Here is a 12,461-nt window from a genome sequence, read left to right as displayed (position 1 = left end):
TGGTGGGACAGAGCCTATGAAATCAAGACTAAAGAACCCAGGCTGTGTGCAGATGTAACTGGTTCCAGGATGTGGGTCACTAGCCTCTCCCATATCCCCCATACCCTCTAGGGTGAGGAGGTCAATGCCCAACTCCCTCTCTTCCCCTCCTCCTCACCACCTCTTTAAATCTGTCCCAGGGTTGAATGAACGTTGATCTGTGTCTGGCCCTTGGCAAATGCTAAGGCTGCCCATGGGACTTGTGTGTGTGCACGCTCAGTCATGTCTGACTCTTTTCAACCCCATGGACTGTAGACCACCAGGCTCCTTTGTCCCTGGAATTTTCCAGGCAAGAATATTGGAGTGCTTTGACATTTCCTGCTCCAGGGGACCTTCCTGACCCAGGGATCGAACCCCCTTCTGTCTCCTGCGTTGGCAGGTGGATTCTTTACCACTTTGACACCTGGGAAGCCCCTCCTTCAAAAGGGTGCTTAAAGTGCATTTCCACCCAATGTTGCCTGTGTGTCTTGGGTGGGGGGGTGGGAGGACATTGGCCTGCCATTTCTCACTCCATCTTTACCCTGAAGGTCTTTTAACCCCAGAGGGAAGGTCCTAGTTTCACTGAGGCTATTGTGGACTAGTAATGATGAAGCTGATGGGATGTCCATAGACTCATTCAATCCTCACGCTGTGATGCAGACCCAGGGGACAACAGGTGTAGCCCTTGCCCAGATCTTCCCTTGTAACAAACACTCAAAAAGCAGTCAGTAGAGCTAAATGAACAGTTCTCTTCCCTTCTCCCTCCATATACCCATTTTATTGGATTGGTTTATTGGATTTTCACCTTCTTGGTTTTCATCTTGGCCAAGAAGCCAAGGGCTGGCTGAGTTTGGGAGATGCAGAGAGGTCAGAACTCATCCACATCCTGTAATATTAGTCACATGAACTGTTATCCCAGAGGTGAAAGATTGGACTGGCATTTCCTTCCTGGGGAGCCGTGTGCCACCTCTAACATTTGTTGGAGAACACTTGAATTCTTTGCAGCTGGACCTTTCCCTCTGGGCAGCTTGGAAACCTACTCGGTGTAGAGTGCAGGTGATGGTGTCTTGGTAAACCACCTCTCCCCTCCACAAAGACAAGTCCTGATGTATAGCATCTGCCAATGTCTGTGATGTAAACACCCCCACCCTGGTCAGTTTCAAGCTACCACTAGCAACGTTTCTGAATATTTACGTCGCCCTCATGAGCCACCACCAGCCAACCTGCTGCCTGGAGGCCCCTTCTAGGATATTCACTAAGTGCAAAGAGCACGCTCTCCCTCCAGGGTAAGAGATGACAGTTCCCGTCCTATTTGTCCTAGATGCAAACCAGTTTGCAATGTGGTGCAATTAAAACATGATTAAGTCCAGTAGGGTTGTCAGATTTAGCAAGTAAAAATACAGGATTCCTAACTAATTTAGAATTTCAGATAAACAACAAACTGTTTTGTATAGTTCAGCTCACTTGCTCAGTCGTGTCCGAGTCTTTGCGACCCCATGAATCACAGCACTCCAGGCCTCCCTGTTCATCACCAACTCCCGGAGTTCACTTAGACTCACGTCCATCAAGTCAGTGATGCCATCCAGCCATCTCATCCTCTGTCGTCCCCCTCTCCTCCTGCCCCCAATCCCTCCCAGCATCAGAGTCTTTTCCAATGAGTCAACTCTTTACATGAGGTGGCCAAAGTACTGGAGTTTCAGCTTTAGCATCATTCCTTCCAAAGAATCCCAGGGCTGATCTCCTTTAGAATGGACTGTTTGGATCTCCTTGCAGTCCAAGGGACTCTCAAGAGTCTTCTCCAACACCACAGTTCAAAAGCGTCAATTCTTCGGTGTTCAGCTTTCTTCACAGTTCAACTCTCACATCCATACATGACCATAGGAAAAACCATAGCCTTGACTAGATGGACCTTTGTTGGCAAAGTAATGTCTCTGCTTTTGAATATACTATCTAGGTTGGTCATAACTTTTCTTCCAAGGAGTGAGCGTCTTTTAATTTCATGGCTGCAATCACCATCTGCAGTGATTTTGGAGCCCAAAAAGATAAAGTCTGACACTGTTTCCACTGTTTCCCCATCTATTTCCCATGAAGTGATGGGACCGGATGCCATGATCTTCGTTTTCTGAATGTTGAGCTTTAAGCCAACTTTTTCACTCTCCTCTTTCACTTTCTTCAAGAGGCTTTTTAGTTCCTCTTCACTTTCTGCCATAAGGATGGTCTTATCTGCATATCTGAGGTTCTTGAGATTTCTCCCGGCAATCTTGATTCCAGCTTGTGCTTCAAGTGTATCCCAAATATTGATTGGGCCCTAGTCATACTAAAACAGTGTTTTGTTGTTTATCTGAAATTCAAATTTGACCTGGCAGGGTGGGATGGAGCAGCCCTGCAGGCTTGTGCTTTGGCTGGCAACCCTAGCCCCTCAGACTCACAGAGGTGGGCAGAAAATTCTTGTGGGCTGATGCTGGTATCGGGAGAGTGGCAGGAGACTGGGGTCTGGGGATGTACAAGACTCTTTCTTCTTTAAACCTAGAAAAATCACATTTCCTGCTTCAGCTTTCCCTCCCTGGAGGGACTCCGGAAGCTACAAGGTACCCAAAGGCGTTTAGCGCAGCATCTTCAATTTACACGTGAGGAAACTGAAGTCTGGAGAGCTCAAGATCACTTAGCTAGCAGCAGCGCCGACGCTAGAATTCCTGATTCCAAACTCAGTGGGACTGTTCTTCCTTCTATCGTGCACATTTTATCCTACACTCATCTGAGAGTTAGTTTGTCTTAACGGTCAAGAGCAGACTCTCCTGGATTCAGATTCGGGCTCTGACCATTACTAGCTTCATGACCTTGAACCTCATCCCTTTGGGTTCTGTCTTCTCATCTTTAACGTGGGGATTAAATCTGTGAGTGAGTCTAGAACGGTGCCCGGCATGCAGTGACCATCAATAAACATGTCCATCCTGCAAACAGCCCCCTAGAAAAAGCCTCTTTCTTGTTCCTCTTCCTGTAGCCCCTCACATCACATCCACAGGCCAGGGTTCTGGTTGGGCCACATCTCCCCGCAGCCTGCCTCATCTCCTCCCCGCCCCAGCCCCCCCCGTCCCCCACTCCAGTAGTCAGCCCCCTCTCTTTCCACTAGGAATCGTCGTCACCTGCAAGGTAGGAGTCAGCCTCCCTGCCCCTACCTTGACAGAGCAAGACTCAGAGGCTTCACTGCACTTAAAACAGCACAGGAGAACCTGCTCTGTGTGTGTGGTTTCTGGTTTTTGTTGTTGTTCTTTTTGAACACTCTGCATCTTTGTTGCAGCGTCCGGGCTTCTCTCACTGAGGTGTACAGGCTTCTGCAGCGCAGGGCTGGCCCAGTAGTTGTGGTGGGAGGACCTAGTTGCTCCAAGGCACATGGAATCTTAGTTCCCCAACCAGGCATTGAACCCACATGCCCTGCACTGGAATGTGGATTCTTAACCACTGGACTACCAGCAAAGTCCCAGAAGAATCTGTTAACAGCCCCGATGACCACATCCTTATATTAACCCATCATCACACACGGCTGAATCCAGACTGGAGAGTCCGGGGAGGGCCCCATGGAGACTTGAGCTCTCTTTCTGCTCTGCAAAATGCAGTAGGGATGGCTGGGGACAAGAGGAGCCCGGGGGGCAGACCTTGGAGGTAGCAAGGAGAGTCAGACTGCTCAGGTTTAAATTTATGCTTCCCCATCTATTAGCTGTGGCCCCAACATCTCTGGGCCTCACTTTCGTTGGACCCGATAGTATTTCTACTGCAAAAGGCTATACACCATCACGTAACACTGAATTCAGGTGCTGCCACTGACGCAGTGGGACCCTGGGGCAAGTTCATCTCCATGGGCCTCAGTGTCTCCATCTATAAAATGGGGGCATCCCTTTCTCACTGGAGGATTAAATGGGACAACCTTTGAAAAGCTCTTGGCACCAAGGAGGCACCCAGTAAACCCTCAAGACAGAGGAGCATCCTTGTCATTTCACGTCGCTTTCTTCGCCAACTTCTGTAAACATTTACCTCCCCCTGGTAACCAGCACGGGAAATGAGATGCCAACCCAATTAACTGCAGCAGCAGAAATGAGCTTAGAAATCAAGCTTTTGTTTGTTTCTGTCTAACACACCCACATCACTGAGCACTTGAGCCCCATGAGCCCACCTCTTTTTGTCTGAGAGTTAGAGATGGTCTTGTTTGGAATGAAGGTGGTTTTTGTTTCGCTTTGCTTTATAAACAGAAACACTCCCTGGTTTCTCCTTTGAAAGGCTGGGGAGGAAGCTGAGTCAGGTGGGGTGTGGTGAACGTGAAATCGGTCACCCTTCTCTCGCCCCGGATTTGGCGGACCCAAGTCAGCCCCACGCTGACCTGCACAGCCGCCGATGCACTCGGGATCCGTTTTTCTGCTCGTGCCTCTATTGGCACGAAGAAACCATAGCATCCTCCTAGAATGCAGTACAGAATAGTGGAAAGAACAAGGGCTGTGGTTGGTGGGGGTGGGGGCAGGCAGGGGGGTGGTCCCAGACCTGAGCTGGAGTCCCGGCCCCAGCGCTTGTGAACTGAGGTGGTGACGGGGCAGGTCAGGAGTTGGTGGAGCTGGGCTGTCATCCGGGAGGTAGCATCTCCACCTGTCTGGGAAGATTCCAATGAAGCTTAGGGTTAATGGATGTAAAACTTGCAGAAAAGCACCGTGGAATGGAAAGTCTTGCGATGACACCATGCTCCCTTCCCTTTCAGGATGATATCCCAGGCCCGGGGTTCTACAACGTCATTCACCAGTCCCCTGTGATCAACAGCGTGTCATTGTCCAAGAAAGGGACGTGCACTTTCCCTTCTATGGTGAGAGCCCCTTCTCTGGATAAGGGCACTAACCGCTCAGCACTTTGCTTCCTTCATGGTTTAATCACATATTGGACATCCGGGCCCTTCTCTCCTGTGGTTCTAATTAGGAGAGTAATGGTCTGCCCAGGTTTCACGCAGGTAAACTGGAGCCTAGATCTCTAAAGTAATTTTTTCCCCCACTGCTACCCACTCCCTGAGTGGGAAGAGAAGCTAGAAGCATATTCAGAACCTAATCATCCAAATCCAATTTTGTCAGCATGGAGTGGACTCCTAAACCAAGACAAAATTCTTATGATACATCTTGCCCTAACAGGACTTTTTACACCTCTTAGTCTAACTGGGTTATTCAAGTTGTTGAGAAATCTGACGGGACCTAAAAGAAAGCAGACAGCAGGCCGGGAATTTAGGAATATTCCCCTCCTCTCCATTTCTCTTCTTTGTAAGATGTGGGTCTTTATCTTTGTGGATCGCTCCAAGCCTCAAGTAGCTAAATGAAGTGCCAGCATCTCTGACCTGACCTGGGCAAGGATAGTCTTTATTTGAACATCTATCTGTTGATAAGATAAAATAGATACAACTAGGGGAATCAAAGTAGGGTAAGACTCTCTGAGGTAGGAAAGTGAAAAAGAAAGCAAATCCAAACTCCAGCATCAAAAAGATGCCTGTGCCATCTGTCCCTTTAAGAGTTTTAATAATCTCTTGCAAAAATGTATGATGATACCTGACACTGGAATTGATTTAAAACACACACACACATACACAAAGAGACCATTTAAGTCACACTGAATGTAGCCACTCAGTGGAATTCGAGCTTGACCGAGCTGAATGCTCAAGGAGCAAACCGATTTGGGAGTTAACTCCTCACCAGCTAAGATGTTCAGGCTGCACAAAGCCCCGAGCCAGTTCACAAATCAGCCACACATCTACCTCCAGCCCTGTGAGTAAAGAGACTACAAAGCAATGAGCCAAAGACATGCCCTCTCACAATGGCCTGGCACTAGAGACAAGACTTAAGACCTGATCCTGACTCAGCTCTGGGTCCAACCTCGATGTGACCTCAAGCACGTCACCCTCTGTGTCCCAGCTGCCTCACAGAGTGAAGACTCCCCAGAGGCCCTGGGCAAGCTGCCGTTGCAATGAGTGAAATAGTCTTTGAAACTACAGAGCCCTATAAACATGTTCAGCGTCAAGACTGTTGCCACTTGAGTCACAGACAATACTTCCTGCAACACCTAGGTTTTCTCTCTGAGAGCTTTGCCAAATAGTGGCACTGCTCACTCCTCCCTGGTGCCAGAGCAGGTGCTGAATCAGAGCACACCATCCACTCCCTGCTAGGCTGTACGTGCAGTAACTTTCCAAATGACCAGGCTGGGCCGTCTGGAGGAGAAGGGGCCCAAGGGCAGATGTGTGTGTGACAGGATCTAATCAGGTCTTTACCAAATTCAGACCAAACCCCAAAGATGCTGAGCTGTTGAGGCTGCTTCTTCCTGCTGTGACGGATATAGGGGTTGATATTTATGTTTCTAAACACATGAGTTCCTGTATCCTCGGGCAGGGGCCCTAAGTGGAGCTCTATCAGGAGGTTCCCATATTTCGCCTAGTTCCTTCCAGGACTGGTCGCCAATTTCATTCCTCCACCCCTTCTTTTGCTGCCTTTCACGTTTAGCGGCTCTTGTTTCCAGATCCTGGACCCTACAGGGATTGAGAGCAGTCCCTGTCAGAGAGGGCCTCCCTGTGGCTCAGCGGTAGAGTCCACCTGCGGTACAAGTGATGCGGGTTCTATCCCTGGATGGGGAGGATCCCCTGAAGGAGGAAATGGCAGCCCACTCCAGTGTTCTTGCCTGAGAAATCCCATGGACAGAGGAGCCCGGCGGGCTAGAGTCCATGCGGTCACAAAAGGGTCGGACACAACTTAGTGACTAAAACAGCCACTACCACATCAGAGAAAGGTCTGCCTTACTGATGCTGGTGTGGCCGTCAGAAGCGTGACTCCCGGTGGCGTTGACCAAAAAATGCTGTGGGTCAGTACATTTTAGAAACTTCTGGATGACTATTGGAGCAACTGCACCCAGCCTTTTGAGAGGACCTGTTCTCCCTCTAAATTCAAATAATCTGAAGAGCTTCATGACTATTACTCCACAGCTTTGTTCCAGAATTATTCACAGGACTGGGTAGGAAGTCAAATGAGGCAGGTGTGTGTGTGGGGGTGGAGGGGATGGTATTTCCATGGCTTTTCTGTATATGTGCGGGGTCTTCAGTGTCTCTGGAAAGGCTGTTATGTGCTGGAGAGAGGTTCATGAATGCCAGCATGTGGCCAGGTTGGAGACCGGAGGCCTGGCAATTAAAAGAAAGCCAAGGCGTAGGCTGATGAGTGAGTGTCATTTCAGCTAGACTCAGACTAATTCTCTTGTGATGACTGATGAAACTTTGCCTCAGATGGGAATTTTTTGGAGCAGTTTTTCCTAAAGAGAATGTTAGTAAGTATTCTAAGGCAAAAAGATCCTATGATGGAAGAAATTTGGGAATGGCTGTTTCAACACAGATTTCTTGATTGCAGACCTTCTGCATGTACTACACCAATGCGTGTTATGAATCTTCAGAATGGTGTGAGGCTTCTCAAGTTTATTTGACCCTGGAACTATCTCCCTGCTGCTGCTACTGCCACCAACACAACCTTATCTCATAGAACTGGAAGGCCAAGGAACACACTTTGGAAAATAGTGCCTTTTTTTTTTTTCAGGGGTCCTACAACATATAATATTTTAAAAGTTAGATAAATCTTACATTTAATAATTTCACAATTAAAATGGATTTTTTAATTTCCGTAGTAGTAAACCACCTGCCAAAAAACAAAACAAAACAAAATAAATTTATCTTCAATTGTGAAGGTGATAAATATTTTTGAAAAGATAATTTACCACAAGAATCTGTTTTGTCCCCACCAAAAAAATGTACCTGAACTTTAAACAAAACTCACATTTTATTTAAGTTGAAATAAACTATACAAAATTGATATTCTTCACCAAAAGCAGCAGCAATGTTTTCTGTATTATTCCTAGATAAACCTCAAAACACTTATTTTTGTAGGTTTGCTAGATTTTGCTTGTAAATCAAGATGAGGCAATAGATACAGTCATGGGAAAAGACAAAAGAAAACAGACAAATCAGTTGTCAATATCCATGGCCTCTGATCCTCTCTTGACCATGAAACTGAAGTGTTCAGTATATAAGCTGCCAAAAAGCTTATGAAGATGTAGGCTCAATAAAGGAATGTAAGCAGCAACAACCAAATGGGGAACAACAGTGGCAGGCTCTTCCATTCAAACTTTGACTACAATGTATTGCTTTAACTTCAGGGAAATAGCACTTTAGCAAAACACGCTTTGCCCAGTCTTTTGGGCGACTCAGGACAGACATGCCGCATGCAGCAGCACTGAGGATAGTCTGACCTTGCACCCTTCTCTGAAGTTAGAAGGAGAGCAGAGGTGTGTCTGTATCGATGAGCACAGGCGGTTTCAGACAGTGATTCTTCCTGAACTAAAACTTCCCATAGGCATTTATCAGCTGCTCATCTTGTAGCCGAGAGCACGTGGCTGTGACTCCTCTCAGCCCATTCTTCCTCGGAATGGGTGTCTGATCCGTATCGTCTCGTGGAGGTGAGAACGTTGGTTCCACCGGTTCGCTAGCTGAGGAAGTTTGGGGTCCCCGTCTGTAAAACGGGGATAATCATAATTTCCTTGATCCAGGCTTGTCATACGGATTCGATGGAACATTCCCCGCAAAGTACTCAGTTAACTATTGTCCCAAATGCACAGGTAAAGTGAATCCAAGGCTGGGGTGACCTTACTTCTGGGAACATCAATGGATCCTTGCAAGTAGGAGGAGGCAGAGCTGGGACTCGAGCCCAGGCTGGGCTCTGGACAGAGCACCCCTGCTTCTGGTGGCAAGTGGTGGCCCATGACCCAGATGGTGAGAAGCACAGCCGGCATGCACAGAGAGGAGTCAGCTGGGCTGCTCAGGCCTTCCCAGCCTCCTCCGCTTTCTGTGCTTGTGTGGTTATTGACCCCTGTCAAGTGGAGGAAACCAAGGGCAATTTTCTCAAGCTTTTAACCATAAAATAATGGAAAAAAAAGTTGGTTGTTTTTTTTTTAAATCAGACTTCAATACTTACCATACTATCCCAGGGTAAAGTGATGTTATCACCTAGTTTTTATGGCTTTTGTCCCTTTTCATTTTGCAAACATTGATTCTGTTTGTTTTTTTTTTAACTGAAAATAGTTAATCATGGCTTCCTGGAAGGAGTAGGATTGATTTCTGTTGAAACAGCAGGAAAAAAAAAATTGTAAGGTTTTATGAAATCAGTGGGTTGGTGGGGGATGGGAGGCGTAGGTAGGAGGCACGCCCTGGGACCTTTAAGGTGTGAGAAGCAAACTTCTTATTTAGGAAATTCAGATTATTTAACCTTACAAACAAGAAATAAGAATTTCACTCAAAGGAAAAACCAAGGTTGGAAGAAGAAAGCAGAAAGCTTCCCATCAAATAAATCACCCACCAGCTGATGAGTCAAGTATAAGTGGCCTGAAACGGGATTGGGTGGAAATGCTTTTATGGCAAAATTACTTTTGCCAAGTCCCAAACATAAGATGAATAATTCGAGTTAGTTTACAGAAGTTAACACATGTCTGAACTTGCATTTTCCAAGAACAAATCCTCAAAGCCCGAGGTCATTTTATCTGTGTTACCTGCCAGGGTTTCACCTTTTATGAAATGTTTTTAGACCTGGTGCTGAGCACCATCTTTCTGATACCTGTCCTTGGAAGCCATAAGATACATGATGATGTGGATTCCTTTGACTTTCTCCTCGCAGTGTGCCCGACTGGACACCATCGTTTCTAAATACCCAGCAGCTAATGCATACACTATCCCATCTCATCTTGTTTCTAAGAAAGACTTCAGCAATTCCTGTTCCAGCATGTTCCAGTTGCCAAGCTGTGAGAAAGTGCTCAAATCTGAAACCCCTGCACCAAACCAGTACAATGTAAGAACACTTCTTATGCTTCTTAGATATATATTGAGTGAATGGTTTACTAAAAATAAAAGAAGGGATGTGAGGAGCTTTGGAAAATAGTCTTTAACCCAATTGGTTAATTAGTTAGCATTTGTTGACTGTGTAATGGCTACACGAGGCTGTGCAAGGCTCTCATAGGGAATTTTCTGAACCCAGAGAAAGCTGTGGGCTACACGGAGGTCAGTGTGGAGCTGTGGAAAAACCTCTGCCCTGGAAAACTCTTACTGTAGTCGCTCCTATCACAGACATGAAATTAAAAGATGCTTGCTCCTTGGAAGGTAAGCTAATATGATAAACCTAGACAGTGTAGTAAAAAGCAGAGACTTCACTTTATCAACAAAGGTCCATAGAGTCAAAGCTGTGGTTTTTCCAGTAGTTGTATACGGATGTGAGAGTTGGACCATAAGTAAGGCTGAGTGCCAAAGGATTGATGCTTTCCAATTGTGGTGTTGGAAAAGACTCCTGAGAGTCCCTTGGACAGCAAGGAGGTCGAACCAGTCAATTCTAAAGGAAATCAACCCTGAATATTCATTGGAAGGACTGTTGCTGAAGCTGAAGCTCTAATACTTTGGCCACCTGATGCAAAGAGCCGACTCATTAGAAAAGACTGATGCTGGGAAAGATTGAAGACAAAAGGAGAAGGGGACTACAGAACATGAGATGGTTAGATAGCATCACTGACTCAGTGGACATGAATCGGAGCAAACTCCAAGAGACAGTGAAGGACAGGGAAGCCTGGCATGCTGCAGTCCATGGCGTCGGACACAACTTAGCAACTAAACAACAACCTATCACATAACTTTCTGGGACAGTTTTCTCATCTATAACAGTGATTGTATTATTCACTTACTTTTTAGATTGTTACAGGGAAAATAAACTTCTATCTTTCCATATCATAAAACTGGTTTCTTTAACAGTAGTGCTTCTCCAGGGCTTCCCTGATAGCTCAGCTGGTAAAGAATCTGCCTGCAACGCAGGAGACCCCAGTTCCATTCCTAGGGTGGGAAGATCTGCTGGAGAAGGAATAGGCTACCCACTCCAGTATTCTTGGGCTTCCCTTGTGGCTCAGCTGGTAAAGAATCCGCCTGCAATGCAAGAGACCCGGGTTAGATCCCTGGGTTGGGAAGATCCCCTGGAGAAGGGGAAGGCTGCCCACTGCAGTATTCTGGCCTGGAGAATTCCCTGGACTGTGCAGTCCATGGGGCCGCAGAGTCGGGCATGACTGAGCGACTTTCCCTTTCAGCGCTTCTCCAGTTCCCATCGCTTTGTAGTCACTTAGGCAGGACAGTGTGGTTAATGGGTGAGAGGTGGGCTTGGGTTCAAATCTTGACTCTGCCATTTTCTACGTGTGTGTGGCTTTGGGCAAGTCCATTAACCTTTCAGGACTCAGCTTATTGATCTGTAAAGTGGGGTTATGGGGCTATGCCCTCCCAGGTGGCACTAGTGGTAAAGAACCCAGTTGCCAGTGCAGGAGATATAAGAGACATGGGTTCAGTCCCTGGATCAGGAAGATCCCCTGGAGGAGGGCATGGCAACCCTCTCCAGTATTCTTACCTGGAGAATCCCTTGGACAGTGGAGCCTGGTGGGCTACAGCCCATAGGGTTGAAAAGAGTCAGACACAATTGAAGTAACTTAGTTCGAACACACGCAAAGTGGGGTTTTACGTCCACTCCCTGATGCTAATGCAAACATTAAACCAGGTAGTCTAGGCCTAGTGCTTATTTAGCACAGCCCCTGGCGCATGAGGATTCCACAGTACACAGAAATCAGTAGAACTGTCTTTGGGGAAGTCAAGATCCCTCTCAGGTTTCAGTTGTAAAATGGAATTAATGATATTTGCCCAATAGGGTTATTATAAGAAGCAGATGAGAGCACAATATGAAAGCACTCTGAAATACCTAAGACATGAATTGCACATAAGGCAGTAACATTATGATGCTGTAATTTCCAAATATTTTGGTGTTAGAATGCTTCAGTTTAAATCTCCTTTTTCTTTTATGATACTTATAGATAATGGTTATTTTTCCAACTACAAAGATCCTGCCCACCTTCTTCAGTGGATCCAACCAATTATAATGTGCTCAAAGCAATATAAGTGCCTGTTAGGCCAGCACTGTCCAAAAGAAATACAACAGGAGCCACAGAAGTAATTTGTTTCCCTAGTTGTTTGGGTCTCTCAGTCGCTGAGTCGTGTCTGACTTTTTGCAACCCTGTGGGCTGCAGCACCCCAGGCTCCTCTGTCCTCCATTATTTCCCAGAGTTTGCTTAAATTCATGTCCGTTGAGTCAGTGATGCTATCTAAACATCTTGTCCTCTGCCGCCCTCATTCTCCCTTTGCCTTCAATCTTTCCCAGCATCTGGGTTTTTTCCAATGAGTCGGCTCTTTGCATCAAGTGACCAAAGTTTGAAGCTTCAGCTTCAGCATCAGTCCTTCCAATGAATATTCAGGGTTGATTTCCTTTAAGATTGGTTGGTTTGATCTCCTTGCAGTCCAAGGGACACCCAAGAATCTTCTCCAGCACTACAAC

General features: G+C 46.5%; 1 protein-coding gene across 1 annotated transcript in view; it reads left to right on the top strand.

The window, feature by feature from the left end:
* STPG1 (sperm tail PG-rich repeat containing 1) overlaps window positions 1-12,461 on the top strand; it is a 61,359-nt gene that overhangs the window by 20,409 nt on the left and 28,489 nt on the right. The window contains exons 5-6 of the mRNA XM_040229652.1: window positions 4,760-4,861; window positions 9,732-9,902. Coding sequence (XP_040085586.1) covers window positions 4,760-4,861; window positions 9,732-9,902 — 273 coding nt within the window. The remainder of the gene's footprint in view (window positions 1-4,759; window positions 4,862-9,731; window positions 9,903-12,461) is intronic.

This window comes from Oryx dammah, unplaced genomic scaffold, assembly GCF_014754425.2.
Source record: "Oryx dammah isolate SB20612 unplaced genomic scaffold, SCBI_Odam_1.1 HiC_scaffold_27, whole genome shotgun sequence".
Lineage (NCBI taxonomy): Eukaryota > Metazoa > Chordata > Mammalia > Artiodactyla > Bovidae > Oryx > Oryx dammah.
Note: the sequence above shows the minus strand (reverse complement) of the source record. Positions and strands in the feature narration are given on the sequence as shown.